The sequence below is a fragment of the Halichoerus grypus genome, chromosome 10 (assembly GCF_964656455.1).
Source record: "Halichoerus grypus chromosome 10, mHalGry1.hap1.1, whole genome shotgun sequence".
Classification (NCBI taxonomy): domain Eukaryota; kingdom Metazoa; phylum Chordata; class Mammalia; order Carnivora; family Phocidae; genus Halichoerus; species Halichoerus grypus.
The window spans coordinates 110,161,560-110,179,805 of record NC_135721.1 but is presented as its reverse complement, the minus strand read 5'-3'; the positions used below and the strand labels follow the sequence as shown (position 1 = coordinate 110,179,805).

The following is an 18,246-nucleotide window of genomic DNA, read 5'->3' as shown; positions in this document are numbered from 1 at the left end:
CAAGGGTCAAGAAGGAGCCTCAGAATCAGGAGAAGGGAGCATGTGCATTTGAATAAGGTTTTCTAAAGAGTCCAAGACAGCCTCTGGAGTGGAACAGCAGGGAGAGAGGAAAGGCAGGCACACTCCCTCCTATGAAGCTAAGATCCTTGCTCCAGGATCATAAAGTTTCAGCCCCAGGGAATCCCAGAAGGGTCCACAAGGAGCCCGCAAGGCAGTGATTCCCAAACACTCTTGGCTTGTTCACTGAGCTTATGATTGAAGAAACGGTGTTCCAGCAAGACCATGTGGAAGCGGAGGTCAGGGCTCCAGTGAGGAGCAGTATGCAGCCAGAGTAGCCTGAAGATGCAGGTCTGACAGGCATAATCTTGCCAAGTTACAGGGATCAGGAACGTTTCCCCTTTCCTTCCCCATTCAGAAGTTAACATCAATCAAAATCCAGAATGACAAGATGCGGACTGGAAACCTTCCAGCCAACATGAAGAAGAACCGAGTTTTACAGATCATTCCATGTAAGAGCTCTCTCCCCACTGCAAAGCCTTAGTGCCCCGTCCCTCCTTCCACTTCTCAGGTACTAATTCATGATCGGCTTGGAGACCAGAATTAGGGCATTGCTCTTAGTTCTTTAGTGGCTTCTGGAGATGAAAAAAGCATGAAGGCCAAAAGGTTTCTCCCTCCTGGGCTGGGAAAAGGCACGTTATTGCCCAGCTGGGATTATACTTACCCAGGGCCTGGGTGGGAAGGAAAGATTGAAAGAGAGATAGGAGAGGACAGGTGATGTTGGGGAGCCACAGCTTCTGTCCTTCCTGCAGATGAATTCAACAGAGTGATCATTCCAGTTAAGAGGGGTGAGGAGAACACGGACTATGTGAATGCATCCTTCATTGACGTAAGTGGTAGCTGTGTCCCCAGAGCTCCCCACCCTCCGTGGAGATTTGGCTGGGCCTTGCACTGCCACACTCCCAGTGCTTGGGAGGATTGTGCTTGTGTCAGTTCATCAAATACAGAACCAATACCCAGCCTGCACACTAGGTCTGTCAGGCCCCAGAGAGCAGGTGGTGGGGGAAACAGAGGGCACACACCACAGTAATAACTGGAGGGAAAAGTTCATAGCACAGACCACAGCCAAGGGCTGAAAGCCTCTGGTCTTTCCCATTCTTGTTCTCTTTATCCCAGCTCCAACCCCCCTTTCCCTTGCCCTCATAGAAAGAGACTAGCATGTCAGACAGGGTTTGGTCCTTGGCCAAAGGGGAGTTCTGCCTGGGATGAGTTTGCCTCCAAGCAGCCCCATCCCATCCTAGTGGCCTGTCTTCGCTAGCCCCTCCCTGATTAAACCACCTTACTCCTCCCACCGACCTGGCCTCTACAGGGCTACCGACAGAAGGACTCATACATCGCCAGCCAGGGTCCTCTTCTCCACACCATTGAGGACTTCTGGCGAATGATCTGGGAGTGGAAATCCTGCTCTATCGTCATGCTAACAGAACTGGAGGAGAGAGGCCAGGTGAGCTCAATGAGATCCTGGGCTGTGGGAGATAGAGAGGACAGGAAAAGGGGTGGAGGGGAGCTGTGTTTGGCTTAAACTGTCCAAAGAGCTGTATCGGAGCAGTTGATCTGAGCAATCAGGAGCTTTTCTTAGGACTGGAAGAGCAATGTGGTCTGAGCCCCCAGACCGTTCCTGCCTCTTACTTCTCTCCTGAATACGGTTTACCCAGAGCCTAGCTTTGTGCAGCACCTCCTCCTCCCACCTCCCAGGCAGGGCAGAGCTAGTGAAATGAGGGATGCAGAGCCAGACCAAGGATCTAATGTGGAACTCCTGAGTGTCCCTAAGAAGAGGTTGCCTTCCAGGTCAGAAAAATGAACCAGAAGACTTTGGGAAGATGAGTTGCCTCTTTGCAGACTACAGAAAAGAAAACAGTAGAGCCTGAGAAATAATAGAAGAAATTTATAAGTTAACATTCAGTAACAAGGAAATCTTTTAAAGAAAGCATCCTCAAGTCAGTTAAAAAGTGGAATTGTCTGGGAAGTCAGAATGTAAGGGACCTTAGAGGCCCCCTTGGGTCAGCCCCCCTCAGTGTAGAGAATCTCGTACTGCTGTTCCTGAGTCACAACCACACAGCCTCTACTGAGCACTTTCCATCTCAGGGGTCACTCTCTGCCTGCCTCCTGCCTCCACCTCTCACTGTATGCTGGGTGGCGCAATCTGTGTTCACACAGTGTTTATGATCTTAAACACTCCGTTGTGGTTGCCCAGCGCGGTAAACGGGTGCTTCCTTATGCCTGGCATGTGACTTAACAGGGATCAGAATAGAGAGAAGTTGCCTGGAGAAGCCAGCAAGGGCCTGGTGATAAAGGTCTTTCTGAGCCGTAGTGAAGAGTTTGGACTTTATAGAGCAGTTTAAGAGCCCTTGACAATATCAGATTTGTGTTTTTTTTTAAAGTCCCTCTGGCTCAGTGAGGAAGACAGATTAGAAACGAGCACCCCACAAGCAGTACTATGGCAGTACTGCTGATGGCCTGGACTCAGCACTGATGGTGACAAGGGGTCTGTCCCAAAAGATAGTGAAGAGGTGGCATGGTGACAGGGTGAGGAATTAAGAATGGCACCCACTTATGACTCACTGAATTTACAACCAATTGAAAAATCACTAAGTAGGGGCGCTTGGGTGGCTCAGGCGTTAAGCGTCTGCCTTCGGCTCAGGTCATGATCCCAGGGTCCTAGGATCGAGCCCCACGTCGGGCTCCCTGCTCGGCGGGGAGCCTGCTTCTCCCTCTCCCACTTCCCCTGCTTGTGTTCCTGCTCTCGCTGTCTCTCTCTCTGTCAAATAAATAAACAAAATCTTTTTTTTTTTTTTTTTTAAGATTTTATTTATTTATTTGACAGAGACACAGCGAGAGAGGGAACACAAGCCAGGGGGAGTGGGAGAGGGAGAAGCAGGCTTCCCGCGGAGCAGGGAGCCCGATGCGGGGCTCGATCCCAAGACCCTGAGATCATGACCTGAGCCGAAGGCAGACGCTTAACGACTGAGCCACCCAGGCGCCCCTAAATAAACAAAATCTTAAAAAAAAATCACTAAGTATATTTTACGTTAGTTATTAGCTACACCTTCCCCATTCTGTACTTGTACAGTTTAACTTTGATACAGCTTTATACATATTTGCACACCCTGATGTTCTGTATGTCAAGATTTTTTTTTTTCAATTTTAATCATTTGACTCATTAGCTATTCTTTCCAGATTTCTATCATGTCCCTAATCAACAGACATACCTCATAGGTCTTCATCTATCATTAATAACAATACTGATGAGGTGAGAGGTTTGGGGCACAGTTCCTGGCTCTGCGATTGGGTAGTGAGCTACTGTGTTACCAGAAGCTAGGTGCGTGTCTCCTGGCCCTCTCTAATAGGCTGAGATGGAAGGTGCAGATAAACCATGGACCTGCATGAAGTTAATCCCCACACTGCCCGCCTCCAGATCTATGAAGGGCAGGACCATATTGCAGGGAGAAGCGCTGGGATGGCAAACACAAGTATCATCTCTCAGCCTGCCGCCATACAATAAAATGTGGCCCAGTGAATATCCCAACTTCGTCCCATCAGATTATCAGGCTCTTCCGTCCTTGAAGGAAACCTAGTGAGAGTAAAGGATGGAGATGGGGAAAAGGGCCATGCACATACACAGTCTCCCACCCACTGATCAAGCCTGCAGTCCCCTCTACCTACTATGCCTTATTGCCTCTCTGCAGGGCCCATGAGATAGGCAGCAGCTCTTGCCCTCAGAAGCTTCTGAAATGAATCAGAACAGGGTATTAATGACATTCTTTATAAGGTCTCTCTGCCCCCCTAAGACAGGATTTCCCTTTCTGTTCCATCTCACAAGCCTAAATGATACAGTGAAAGGTATCCACATTTACACAACATGACACCACCACTCTCCACACCTGGTTTTAAAGTCCCAAGGAAAAAGTCATAATCCTAAATTATCAATTTTATATACATTAAAATCCCAAAAGAATTAAAACTTAAAATCCTCTTTTCTCCCTATTTCTCTCCCCCCTCCCCCTGGCTCCATCTTAACCAGAGGGGTCCACCAACATGCTTAGTAAAGCCTCCTTCCTCAATAGCTTAGGTTGGACCATTCATCCAAGTGGGCAGAGCAGTTCTAGCAGTTTCTGCATGGGGTCAGCCCAACCCAAGGTTGTGTTCCACTTACCAGAGTCAGTAGAACGAGACTGCATTAGACACCTGCCACAAAGCTGTGTGTCCTCATCGCTCTTGTCAGCCTCAGACCATGCAAGACACTGGGTTCTGTCCAGGAGGAGGAGGTTAAAGGCAGCAGGAGAAAAGACACAAAAGCTTTTGTTGCACCTTCTTTAGGATATCATTATCTAGAATCCATAACTTGAAAACATAAATCTGAGATTAAAGCCCCGTTCCCAAGTATTCTGCTACTGGACTTGAGCACTATTCTTGTCTCCCATCCTCAGCTACTGATGATTTTAACACTGGGCTTATTGCCCCTTGGTGGCCCCTATGCCTGCTTCTGCTCCTGAAGGCATAAGTATCCATGCAGGTGATCCATTTACCCTTGGTCTTTTGGCCTCTCGGTTCCCTCAGCCACCCGCTCAAATCAAGTCATTGCCCATATCTGCGCTGCCTTTGGGATCTCAGTACCAGGCACCCCGCATCCTGCCCTGCTTACCATCTGCTGATTGTCCACCTCACTACTTCCCTCCGCTTAACTCCAATAAGTTTTTATCTTCACCAGGTCTCTAGAGCTGTGATCAGGGCCCAAGGGTGCAAGAGCTCCAGGGCTCCCAAACAGGCCAGGTTTGGCCACTTGCCACTGACAGTCCAAAAGCAGAGAGCCCAGTAGAGGCGAAACAGAAGAGGAATTTATTTCAGTGAGGCCAGCACTGGAAAGACCATGGACTACTGTCTCAAAGACTGTCCAAAGTGCTGAGAATAGTTCTAGGTTCATAGAAGGAAGTTGTGGGACAAAGGTCAGTGGGTACGTGCAGGTGGGCAGAACGGTCAGGTCGATCACTGTCTTGGGGTCAGTCCAGTCATGTGGGGTCTTGCTGAGGTCAGGGCAGTCGTCATTGCTTGAGGGGCAGTTTCGGTTCCCATCCCTAGATGCTCTGCCTGCCAGGTCTTTTACCTGAGTTAAGAGAGAAGCTGGAGAGAAAAACTTAATCAGAAAATACAGACTGAGGTCAAAGTGGAGGTGGTTGAAGTCCTCTTTTAGAGCCATGGACTCCTCCACTTCCTCAGCCCCTGACTCCCCTTGTGTTCTCACCTTCCTCCTTACTCTCTTTAGAGTTTTTAGGACTTGTCATTATTATAATCCTTCCCTTGCTAACATCCGTTATTCCCTCCCGGTCTTTTATTTTCTTGGCACCTTATCTCACAACCTGGCTCAGTCTTCTCTTCAGAAATCAGATGAGAACACACTCATCTTCCCTCCTTCAAGCAACCAGCCTCCTCCGATCCGTACCCATTCTCTCACATCTCCACTTGCAGTGGGAGGGGGTTCCTTCGCCTCTCAGTCCGCCTGTCCACTGTGCCTGCGCACTGCCCTCCTGCCTTCTCAGGGGGTCCTTCTCCCTCGCCTCCGTCAGCAGTTCCTCTCCGCTGTGTTACCCGAGCCAGCCTGTGCCTTGTTGCGTTCCTGTCTTTACAAAACAAACATCTCTGTCCTGTCCCTCAGTTCCTTCCCTCTGTATCCCATTCTCTGCGCCCTTTCTATCCCAGCACAACTCCTTTGAAGAGTTGGCTTTCTTCCTTCAAGTTCTCTCCTCACCTTGTTCCTTCTGGGAGTACTGGAGTCAGGATCAGTGGTGACTGCCATCTTGCCATTCCAAAGTCCTTTCTTCTCTCTTGTCTTTTTGGTCCTTTTATAGCAGCATCAGAAATACTGAACACCTCCTTCCTCCTCAGAACATTTTCTTCGCTTGAACTGCATGATATCAACCCCTCGCTGGCCTGGCAGCAACTTTTGTTTTCTTTGTGACCACCTCCTCCTCCTCTGTGTGACCTCTAATCATTGAAGTGTCCTAGACTCAGGCCTTAACCCTCTGTTGTTTAACACACTATCCCTTGAGGACCTCATCTAGTCCTGCGGCTTGGAATGCTATTTATACGCCAGAGGTCCTCAAATCTGTGTCTCTAACCCAGCCCCCACTTCCCAGTTGTGGACTAGTGTATCCATGTGCCCACTGGTTATCTTCACATGACTGTTAAGGATCTCAAACTCCACCTGGCCCAGATGAAACATGATTTCCTCCTTCCCCATACTAATCTGCCCCACTCTTAACCATCTCAGTAAGTGGTCCTGCCTTCTGCCCAGTTGTTCATGGCAGAAGTCTAGTAGTTACCTTCATCACTCCCCTTTCCTCGGTCCCCACATCCTCCTCCCTTCCCACATCCGTGAGATCTGACATATGCTGAGCATGTCCACCTCTCTCCAGCACAGCTACAGACCCCTCCTCGAAACCATTGTCTGCTCACCTGCGCCGCTGCAGTTAGCCTGACAGCCCAACTACCAGCTTCCACTCCCACCCACTTTTAGTCACTTCCTCACCCAGCAGCCAGAGATCATTTCGAAAATAGAATTCTAGGGCGCCTGGGTGGCTCAGTTGGTTAAGCGACTGCCTTCGGCTCAGGTCATGATCCGGAGTCCCGGGATCGAGTCCCGCATCGGGCTACCTGCTCAGCAGGGAGTCTGCTTCTCCCTCTCCCGCTCCCCCCTCTTGTGCTCTTTCTCTCTCTCACTCTCTCTCTCAAATAAATAAATAAAATCTTTAAAAAAAAAAAAAAAAGAAAGAAAATAGAATTCTAACTGTGGTCACTCCTTAAAATCCTCTTTGGGCTTCCTGAGATCGTGAGGGAAAACCTACCCAGCATACAAAATTTAGGAGCCTTTCATGTTGACATCTAGTCCCAAGACTTGAATTGGGTCCTTCTTTCTCACAGTTTCACTTGCTTAATTTAAATCTCCTAGTTTCCAGGTGCCTGGGTGGCTCAGTTGGTTAAGCAACTGCCTTCAGCTCAGGTCATGATCCCGGGGTCCTGGGATCGAGTGCCGCATCAGGCTCCCTTTGCCTCTGCCTGCCACTCCCCCTGCTTGTGCGCGCACTCTCTCTCTCAAATAAAATCTTTAAAAAATAAAAATAAATAAATCTCCTAGTTTCCATTTCCCCTCGTTCCTTCTGCCATCTAGCTGCTAAGTGGGGCATGGCTTCTGAGATGGGTCACAGCCTACTCCTTGACAGGAGGGTCCCGTTTTGTCACTGCTTTGTGTTCTGCACAGGCCTGGTCTCCAGCTCTGTGCTCTCACACCTCCCTCCTCAGCAGGATCCCCAGGCCACTGCTGGCCCCTGCTCTGGATTCCTCAGGCCCACGTTCTGCCTCTTAAGGAAGGGGGTTCCTCTCCTTTCGCCTAGAAGAAGGTCACCCCAATAGGTCTCTAAACTGAAGCGGCTCTTGTTGGGTATTCCAAAACCTCGCCTTCCAGCAGCTTAACTCAGCCTCCTGAACTAGTGTTGTTGCCTTTGGCCCCATTCTTTCTGCCATCGGCCTCCCCACAGCCATGAGAGGCACCTCTGGACTGCCATTTCCCTCAGTTGTTGCCTTTTTCTCTTAAATAGCTGGCTTTGTTTTTAAGTCCAGCCTGCTTCCTCTGTTTGTATTGTGCCCACTCGGAGAGATAAATTAAATAAACCCTGTAACCTTCACCTGGCTGAGTGTAATGAGTTGCTGCCATTTGTCCAACATCTGTAATTGTCTTGTGTGGCTTCTCTGTATATCATCCCTTAAACCCTAACCCTGGGGCTCCTGGGTGCTCAGTTGGTTAAGTGTCTGCCTTCGGCTCAGGTCATGAGTTCAGAGTCCTGAGATAGAGCCCCACGTCAGGCTCCCTGCTCAGCAGAGAGCCTGCTTCTCCCTCTCCCTCTGCTTCCTCCCTCCTGCTCGTGTGCTCGCTAGCTCTCTCTCTCTCTCTCTCTCTCTCCCTTAAATAAATAAATAACCTTAAAAAAAGTTTTTTTTAAATAAGTTTATAAAGTAACTTTATAAACTTTATAAAGCCATAAGTTTACCAGGCTTGTCTCCTTACCTGTTTACCTACAAAACTGTGTCACCTTGAAACTCACTCTACGGCATTGATCTAACCTCTTGGTTGGTCGGTCCCAACCACGTGTAATCACCTTGGGGAGTTGTCCCCATTGGAGTAGCCACACAGCAGGCTCCCCGTTTGCTTTTACTGTTGACTGACTCCCTGTCCACAGTTTTAAGAGAGGACTCTCTTAATAGTTCCCTAACTTTATCCCTGATGGCCTTCTTCCATTTGGCCCCTTTTCTTTGTTGTGCCTCACCTCCAAAACTAGGGTCTCCGATATCTGAAAGCCATCAAGTGGGGGACTATACTATTTCTTTTTCTAGTCATAGTGTGATTCTAGCTCATACACTCCATTTCTCTCAAGCCCATTTGAATCTCAGCACTTGTACAGTGGTTTTAAAGTCCCAGTCTTCAGTCCTGGCTGGTAAACTGTGTGAGGTCAATGTTGGGAGGGAACTGTGGTAGCAACATCATTCCACCCACCAGCGCCGTAAAAGCCAACATAATCTCTGTTTAAGAGCCTTAATTAGAATTTTTTTAAAGCTGTTCTAGTTAAGGAGAGGGCCCAGAGCCCCAACCCTCACAGCATCCCCAGGACTCCCAAGTGGGTATACATAGAAAAGACTGGTCTGTGACAGTTCCCTGATCCACCACTTTGATAAGTCTATATTTTAAAATGAGCTCAGTTCATTTATAAAGGGGGTAATGAATGATCACACATATGAAAAGCAAGAAGAGTCACTAAAATGGACCTTTAATGATTTTATTTGGACTAAGAGACTATCTGTGATTCTTATTTTTCCACTTTTCATAGTTTTCCCAGTGAATGTGAAGTACATTTACAGTTGAGGATTTTAAAATTACCAGTAGTGAGATGTTTAAGATCTTCCCCAAAATGCTCCAAAGAAAAGGACAGCATAACTGTATTGTTTTATTTGCGTATGTGTAGCCTGACTTGTTCTGCAAACATGGAACAAATTCATTGAGCAGCTGCTGAGAGCCTAGCACATGCAGGCAGCGTGCGAGGCGTGCAGAGACAAAGGTGAACAGAGGCAGCCCCCGCCCACAAATAGCTGTGGAGGAAATTGAACCAGATGCCAGCAAAGACAGGCCGTAACCCATCTCCTCACTCACAAGGACAGAAATGGGGGTGCCATTGCAGATTCAGAAGACCAAGAGGAAAGGGATGGAAGGATGCAGTGGCCTGAGCTCTAGTGAAGCACCACGGCCGGCTGGCATGTCAGTGGGGTTCAGTTTTTCTGGATTAGCCATCTGACATACGTAAGCATCTCTACGAGGTAGAAACACCCCAAGGGGGCAAAGGAGGGGAGAAAAGGAATTGGAGCAAAGACATTCCTCTCTTTCCACCATGCCATTAAATGTTTTGCGTAGCTGAGGTGATGGTCAGAGCTCTTCAGAGATCTTGTCATGTGTGGCAACTTAGACTGTAGATAAGTAACACGAAAGGTTAAGTGATTATGTCAGTACAGGAATTAAGTTTTTAAATACACAGTTGACTCTTGAGCAACACGGGGGCTAGGGGCACTGACCGCCAGCCCCCTCTTTCTATCTTGTACAGTTAAAAATCTGCATATATCACAGGGATGAAAGCTGCAGTGTAGGGAATGTAGTCACTGGTATGGTAATAGTGTTTTGTGTTGACACATGATGGTAGCTAAGCTGGTGGTGAGTATAGTATAATAGACTTGCGGAGTTACTGTATTGTACACCTGAAACGTATGTAACATTGTGTGTCAACTATACTTCAGTTAAAAAAAAAAAAAATCCATGTAGGGGCGCCTGGGTGGTTCAGTCGGTTAAGCGACTGCCTTCGGCTCGGGTCATGATCCCAGGGTCGTGGGATTGAGTCCCGCGTCAGGCTCGTTGCCCAGTGGGGAGTCTGCTTCTCCCTCTCCCACGCCCTCTGCTTGTGTTCTCCCTCTCTCAAATAAATAACATCTTTAAAGAAAATTTGTGTATAACTTTTGACTTATCAAAAATGTAATTAACTGGGGCTCCTGGGTGGCTCAGTCGTTAAGCGTCTGCCTTCGGCTCAGGTCATGATCCCAGGGTCCTGGGATTGAGCCCCGCATCGGGCTCCCTGCTCAGCGAGAAAGCCTGCTTCTCCCTCTCCCACTCCCCCTGCTTGTGTTCCCTCTCTCTCTGTGTCTTTCTCTGTCAAATAAATAAATAAAATCTTTAAAAAAAAAAAAGTAATTAATTGTCTGTTGCTGACCTGAAGATTGATCAGTGACACTAACAGCACATATTTTACATGTTTTATGTATGATATACTGTGTTCTTACAATAAAGTAAACTAGAGAAAAGAAAATGTCATTAAGAAAATTGTAAGGAAGAGAAAATACATTTATACTACTGTACTGTATTTATCCAGAAGAGTCTGTGTATAAGTGGGCCCACGCAGTTCAAATCCATATTGTTCAAGGGTCAGCTGTAGACGTCCTAGTGAGGATCTTAGTGAAGTGAATTGGAGTGACATTAATGTAATGACACTCTGGGTTTTTGATACCTTGGAGATGAAGGTGTCCTGTAAGAGGTGCCTACCGTCAGAGGGGAGCAGGAGGCTCGAAGGACAGCCCCGCCTCTACCATACATGGTATTCCAAGCCCCTCCCCTCTCCCATTTGTCCCTCCAGGAGAAATGTGCCCAGTACTGGCCCTCTGATGGAGTGGTGTCCTACGGAGACATCACAGTGGAGCTGAAGAAAGAGGAGGAATGTGAGAGCTACACTGTCAGAGACCTCCTGGTCACCAACACCAGGGTAAGGTGGCTGGGGGTGCGGCTCCTCCCGCAGGGAAAAGCCAGGCCACCCTGCATCTCTGATCGCCCTTCTTCCAAAGGAGAACAAAGGCCGGCAGATCCGGCAGTTCCACTTCCACGGCTGGCCTGAAGTGGGCATCCCCAGCGACGGGAAGGGCATGATCAGCATCATCGCGGCCGTGCAGAAGCAGCAACAGCAGTCGGGGAACCACCCCATCACCGTGCACTGCAGGTACCGCTCTCCCCAGCCCTCAGGGGGAAGGGAAGGCCATAAGAGGCAGGCAGGGGGAGCGACAGTGGGGAAAGCCAGACAAGAGCAGGCTACTGGGGAGCAGCACCTGGCAGTCAAGTTTGGTGGCCAGCACAGGGCCAGATAATGGGAGAGGGTTGTGGTGGTCGAACTTCGCATTAAGTGCTAGGGAACCAGTGACGTTAGAATATCGGGCAGGGGAGCATTTGGGATAGTGATGGGGTAGGGGCGAGCAGCAGAGGAGACTGACCGTGGAGTGACCGGTTGGACACTGTGGGGGTGAGGGTCTGGCCTCCTTAAGAAACACAGGAAAAGAGAAAAGGGCAATTATTTTGAGAAGAGTTTGAAGAAAAATGAGCAAGACTGAAAACATAGATGTGAAAGAGAAGAGGAATCAAGGCTGTAGGGTGTATCCCGAGTTTAAATCAGGGTTACTGGTAATGGTTGCTGTCACTGACAGAAGAAAGATGATAAGGGGACTCGTTTTGGGGAGCAAAGGTGAATTTTTGGGGGCGTGTTGTTTGAGATTGCATTTTAGGGGGAAAAAATTTACCATGAGCTTGTATTGCTATTATAATTTGGGGGGAAAAAATTCTTAGAAGGAAGAGTATATCATAAATCACTGCAAATTGGTTTTAAAAACAGAAAAATAAGCAAAGGAACTTCTAGGAATGTATCCAGTAAATGTGCGTCAACTGGCCAAAAGGAAATAGTCACCACGATTGAAGTACTGCTTATAATAGTGAAAGATTATAAATTATCTAAACATATTAATAGGGGGCTGACTCAATAAGCTATGTTTATGGATCTCATGCTACAGAGCTACAAAAATTAATGAGTCTGCTTATATACTGGGTGTGGGTTAATGCTCTAGATGTATTGCTTTGTGAACAAAAGCAAATGGGAGATAGAGAAAGAACGTGTGTTTCTGTTGGGGGGCGCCTGGCTGGCTCAGTGGATGAAATGTGCGACTCTTGATCTTGGGTTTGTGAGTTCGAGCTCTATGTGGGGTGTAGAGATCATTTAAATAAATAAAAGACTTTTAAAAAACAGAACATAATGTTTCTGTTGGTATATGCATAAAAATATCTCTGGAAGGACAGGCAAGGACCCAAGGACATTGGTGCTTTCCCAGGAGTGCATCTGAAGGCGAAGAAATGGAGTAGGAAGGAAACCTTTTCTTGTTTGGGATTGTTTTGAAATTGAACTGTGGTAATTTATTGCCTATACAAAAATAAAGCATTTAAAAAATATCTTAAAGAAAAAAGTGACAAAGTGTACCAACTAATACAAATGGACAGTGAACACAAAAAGATGCTACACTTTACTAGTAATATTCTGAGAAATGAGAATGAAAACAATGCAGTGTGCTTTGTGCCCATTGGATTGGCAAAATTAAAAGAATTCCTTGGTGGTGCGCCTGTCTGGCTCAGTAGAACACGCAACTCTTGAACTCGGGGTTGTCAGTTTGAGACCCACATTGGGGGTAGAGATTACTTTAAAAAAAAAATTAAACTAAAAATCTAAGAAAAGATTCCTTGGACTGCCCAGATAAATATTTCCTTCCCTACACTTTTTTCTTTCCCTTGGTCACCCTTTCTTGGCAAACCCCAGATTCTCTAGCTAGCCTGCATCTGCACTGTGCTGCTGAGTGTGGCTGAAGAGAAGCATCGGGTTACAGGCCTCAGTTTACATTCCTGACCACTGACCTCATGGTTGGCCCTTACTGCTGCCTTGCTATCCTTCTGCACCTTCCACTCTTCCAGACCATGGCTGGACATACTAGGGTGCAGTGCCAAATCTGGCCTACCACCTGGTTTTGTGTGGGTCTGCAAGCTACTATTTTTACATTTTTAAGATTTTATTTATTTATTTATTTGTCGGAGAGAGAACAGCAGGGGGAATGGCAGGCAGAGAGAGAGCCCAGTGCAGGACTGGATCCCAGGACCCCGGGTTCATGACCTGAGCCGAAGGCAGCCACTTAACCGACTCTGCCACCCAGGTGTCCCCTGTTTTTACATTTTTAAATGGTTTTTTAAAAATCAAAAGACTATTTCATGACATGAAGATGGCGTGAAATTCAAATTTCGGTGTCTGTATATAAGGTTTTATTGGAACACAGCTATGCCCATTTGTGTGTGTATTTGCTGCTCTCATGCTCCAGCAACAGAATTGAGACCAGACGTGGAGCTCTCCGTGCCTCACACTGCTGCTCAGCACACAGGAAGTCAGAGTTGTACGGTTAGAACTGATTTTGTCTCTTCTCAGCAACACCCAGGATATTTCCTGTCTGGCCCTTTACAGAACAGCTTGCCAGCCTTTGTCCTAGATGATTATTTCACATCTCCTCTCAAACCTAGATACCATCAGCACCTCTTCTGTCCTCGTATTTGAGAGAGGACGGTGTTTTCTGTTTGACTAAGAAAGGAGAAGCAATCAGAACTTCCGTGTGCTCCCGGCACATAGCTGCCTGTCTCCCTGCATTGGTGCTATGGACCCTGCATCCCTCCTGTTCAGTGAATGAGTTGTCTGACCTCTCTCTGAAGCCAGTTGCATTAATCATCTATTGTTGTGTAATAATATTACCACAAACTTAGCATCTTAAAACAACACATTTATCTCACAGTCTGTGTGGTCAGAAATCTGAGCACATCTTAGGTGAGTCCTGCGCTTCAGGGTCTCACAAGACTCCAGTCAAGGTGTTAGCCAGGGCTGTGGTCCCATCTGAGGCTCGAATGGGAAGGATCCATTTCTTTTCTTTCTTTTTTTTTTTTTTTATTTGAGAAAGCGAGAGAGAGAACACAAGCAGAGGGAGTGGGAGAGGGAGAAGCATACTCCCCACTGAGCAGGGAACCCAATGTGGGGCTCCATCCCAGGACCCTGGGATCACGACCTGAGCTGAAGACAGACGCTTAACCAACTGGGCCACCCAGGCGCCCCAGGAAGGATCCATTTCTAAGCTCACTTGGTTTTTGGTAGCATTCAGTCCCCTGCGGGCTGCTGGGCTGAAGTTCCTTGCCACGTGGACCTTCCCAGTGTGGCTGCCTACCTCTTCTAAGCCAGCAAGAGAGTGTCTCCCTTCGAGACAGGCTTTATGATCCCATGTAGCATAATCACATACGTGTAGTTACATACATCTCATGCCCCTTGCTACTGTCTGTTGGTTAGAAGCACACACACATCCCGCCCACACTCATGGGGAAGAGATTGCATAAGGGCATGAACACCCAAGAGGCAGGGATCTGGGGGGCCATGGTAGGGCCTGTCTGCCACAGCCACCCTCCACTTGGATATCAATTCCATCCCCTTTTGTCTCCTCAGGGACCTGACTCCACTATCCTACATCATCAGGTTTTCCTCTGGATAACTACCATCTTCATGCAAATGGGCTATAATTTCTCCCATCTTAATATTTTAAAAACTCTTACCTCTCATTCCCCTCCAGGTACCCCTCTATTTCTCTGTTTTCCTTAATAGTAAAGTTTCTCAAGAAAGATTTGTCCAGACTAACTCCCCAGTTTCTCTCTTCCCATTCTCTCTTGAGCCCATTCTGGTTAACCTCTCCCCTCCACACTCCATTGCAACTGCCCCTGTGAGGGCTACCTGTGACCTCCACATTGCTGCATCCAGAGATCCTTCTGTCTCCTTACCCTTGACCTTCATCAGTATCCAACACAGTTAACCAGTCGCTTCTCTGTGGAATGCTTTCAACATAGCTTCTCTCCTGGTTTATGTCCTCATTGGCTGATTCCTCTCCATCTGTGGTCCAGGGCCCAGATGGACCTCATTGTTGACTAATAGCCACTCCCCTAGGCAGCCCATCTTGTCTCCTGGCTTTCATACCAACTCCTGTGTCATTATCACCAGTTCACCCTCTCCCTAAACTCCAGATTTATATGTCTAGTTACCTACTCAACATTTCCACTTTGGCATCTTCAGTTTTGGCATTTTCAGGTTCGCATCAGAACTTCTCATCTTCCTTCCTAAGTCTACTATTTGCCCAGCCTTCCCCCAGTCAGTAAGTGGCATTTCAGTCCCCCAGCTCTCTCAGATGAGAAGCCTTGGAGCCATACTGTTCTCCTCCTTATTTCCTCACATATGTAACATGTAATGTTCGACCTTGCTCTACATGGAAAGTAGTTTCAGAATCAAGTATTTCTCACTCCCTCCACCAGGACCCCTCTGTCTGAGCCACCACCTCCTCTTCCCAGGAGTTATACTGGCCTCACGTGTTTCCCTGTCTCAACACAGCAGCCTGAGAGATTCTTCTAAAAACTTCAGTCAGGCCACATCACTTAGCATCCTAACAACAGGGCGCCTGGGTGGCTCGGGCAGTTAAGTGACTGCCTTAGGTTCAGATCGTGATCCCAGGGTCCTGGGATCAAGTCCCACATCGGGCTCCTTGCTCAATGGGGAGGCTGCTTCTCGCTCTGCCTGCTGAGTCTGCTCTGCCTGCTGCTCCCCCTGCTTATGTTCTCTATCTCTCTCTGACAAATAAGTAAATAAAATCTTAAAAAAAAAAAAAAAAAGAATCCTAACAACAGCTTATAAGGCCCAACTTGATCTGAGGGCTCTTACCCAGGCCAGGCAGGAAGTGTACCAGGGGATTGGCATTCTCCCTGAGGGCTCTGACCTCACCCACCACTCTCCTTTCTTCCTTCGTGTCCTTCCATCCATCAGATTCAGCTACAGAGCTTCCGCACCTAGACATCCTGCCTTGTGCCTGAGATACTCCTCTCCAGACAGCTATTGGGCCTTGCCCTCACCTTCAGGTCTCTGCTCATATGACACCCTATTAGAGAACCTTCCCTGACCACCCTGCCTAGAACCCCTATTCCTCTTTTTCCTTCCCACACTACATATTTTATTGTCTGGGGGTGTTGTTCCCCACCACAGCCCCTGCCACACAGCAGGCACTCAGTAAGGGTCTGGTGAATCAACTGATGACATTTGAACAGGGTGGATAGTGTCAGAGTCAGAGTCTGGATTCCTGGGACTTAGGAAGCAAATGAGAGGCATGGAAAAGAATCAGTGCACACACATACACACACACACAGTGCATAAGGGCAGGGTTTATCAGAAAGGAAAGAGACTAGAATCCCAACATGAGTGAGCAGCAGATCAGGGCAATTCAGGCATATTTGTAGGTAGACAGTGAAGGCTCAGTGAGGTTCTTCATCACTGTCCTGTGGGCGAGCCCCTCAGCAGCCAGACTGGAACGTACAGAAGGGGCAGCGGGGACCCCTTCCTCCCCAGAGCAGTGTGAGCATGGGGCTTACGGGGAGAGAAGCAAATGGGCCCCTGCCCTCACCCCAGCCCAGCATCTCCATTAGATGACAGCCCTTCCCATGAGCCCCAACCTCCACCTCGGCCTTTATGTGCTCATTGACACTGTCTTCGCCTTATCAGCCCAGTGGGCTATAACAGATGTGTCTGCTCTATTACAGCGCGGGGGCAGGACGGACAGGGACCTTCTGTGCCCTAAGCACAGTCCTGGAACGGGTGAAAGCGGAGGGGATTTTGGATGTCTTCCAGACCGTCAAGAGCCTGCGGCTACAGAGGCCACACATGGTCCAGACACTGGTATGCTGCCCACACCACCACCCATCCACAGCCCTTCTCTTTCAGGGCCATCTCAAGGGGGAGGCTCTTCCAGGGGGCCCATCATTCCCCAAGGTACCCCAGATAGAATGAGCCTTGGTGACAGAGCAGAGGGGCACAGCCCTGTCACCAGTAAGAGTGGCCTCTCTGAAGGCTAGAAGGGGGTGCTGGGGTGCCCCACGGGGCTATGCACTTCTCCATGGGTCCTGGGGTAGGAAGACTCAGGAGTGCTGCCTCTTCTGCTCAGGCTCCTGACTGTCTCAGTGACCAGTAACCACTGGGTATGGGGACAAGCATCCAGAAGGGCCCTGGAACCTTGGAGAGCTAGACATGTCTGAGGGGAAAGAAAAATACATTTTAAGAGATTTGGGAGTTGGTGAGGCTTTGAGAGCCAGGGCACCTGCAGCCTGGCAAGCATGGTGAGATGCGGGCCACGCAGAGTCATCTCCCCGCCTGCTTGGTCCGCCAGCCCAGTGCACTCACATCTGACTGCTGCAGGCCTAGGGCCACATCTTCCTCTCGGGTCCCTCCATCTGGACAAAATTAGCTGTACTCAGCCCAGAAGGGGAATGCTGTCAGAACTCGGGTAGGCAGGGCGGGACTCAGGTACAAGTCCAAAAACATTCACTTCCCCTCAGGTTTCCATTTTTAAAAAAAATAGGTCTGTCAGGAACTGCAGGTACCTTGTTGTCTTCAGTAACGCTGGTTTTTTCCCCTCCCTTTGCTCTGCAGGAACAGTATGAGTTCTGCTACAAGGTGGTGCAAGAATATATTGACGCATTCTCAGATTATGCCAACTTCAAGTAAGAGGTGATGAGATCGGTGGACAGGAAAATTGCCTTTAATATTTTGTAATATTCTGTTTTGTTAATATACCCAAAATTGTGTATATATCTTATAACTGTTTTAGAAATTGGTACATAGGCTTCTATTACCTATTAGGTGGAGATTTTATATGTAAATGTGTTAGCACTGATAGTCCTTTTTCCAATGTTTTATTGGGGAATTAAATAGTGTGATGTTTGGATTGATATCGTGAAATCCTCTGCCTGGAAATTGGGCTGTATTATTCTTTGGTTTAGACATCTTTTCCTAAAGAAGGAACACAAAATTAATTCCAGGTAGCTCAGCATCAACTAAGAAAAAAAAGCACAAAGTTCTCAGAGCTCTTGAGGAAGTTGGTTGTCCTGGTGCCCCCTCTCCCCCACCCCTTTCAGGCTGTTGTTCCCTCCCTGCTCTGTAAATAATCCCTCCCCTCCCCAGCCTCCCCCCATCACCGCCACAACCCACTGTGGGGAGTAAAGGGACCAGAGCGGTATCTCTGGCACCACACTAGGGATTATCAGGTAATAAAAGCTTTGACTCCCTGAGGACGCGTCTCCCTTTGTCTGGGGTGGGGCAGCCGGACCAGGGCTGAGGCTCTCCTAGGCCACTCCCGGCCCTGCTGTTAGTGTTCTGTCTCAACTGGTCTCAGGAGCCACTGTCCTCTCAGCTCCTT

At 48.2% G+C, this 18,246-nt stretch overlaps 1 protein-coding gene across 4 annotated transcripts in view; it reads left to right on the top strand.

Moving 5' to 3' along the window:
- The window catches only part of PTPRA (protein tyrosine phosphatase receptor type A), a 156,793-nt gene extending 138,675 nt beyond the window's left edge, over positions 1–18,118 (top strand). For all 4 annotated transcript variants that reach the window (XM_036093243.2, XM_078057021.1, XM_078057020.1 and 1 more), the window contains 7 exons: positions 416–509; positions 810–886; positions 1,367–1,501; positions 10,773–10,898; positions 10,978–11,129; positions 16,595–16,730; positions 17,481–18,118. In XM_036093243.2, the coding sequence (XP_035949136.1) occupies positions 416–509; positions 810–886; positions 1,367–1,501; positions 10,773–10,898; positions 10,978–11,129; positions 16,595–16,730; positions 17,481–17,555 (795 nt within the window). In that variant the 3' untranslated portion in view covers positions 17,556–18,118. The remainder of the gene's footprint in view (positions 1–415; positions 510–809; positions 887–1,366; positions 1,502–10,772; positions 10,899–10,977; positions 11,130–16,594; positions 16,731–17,480) is intronic.
- The last annotated feature ends 128 nt before the right edge of the window (positions 18,119–18,246 follow it).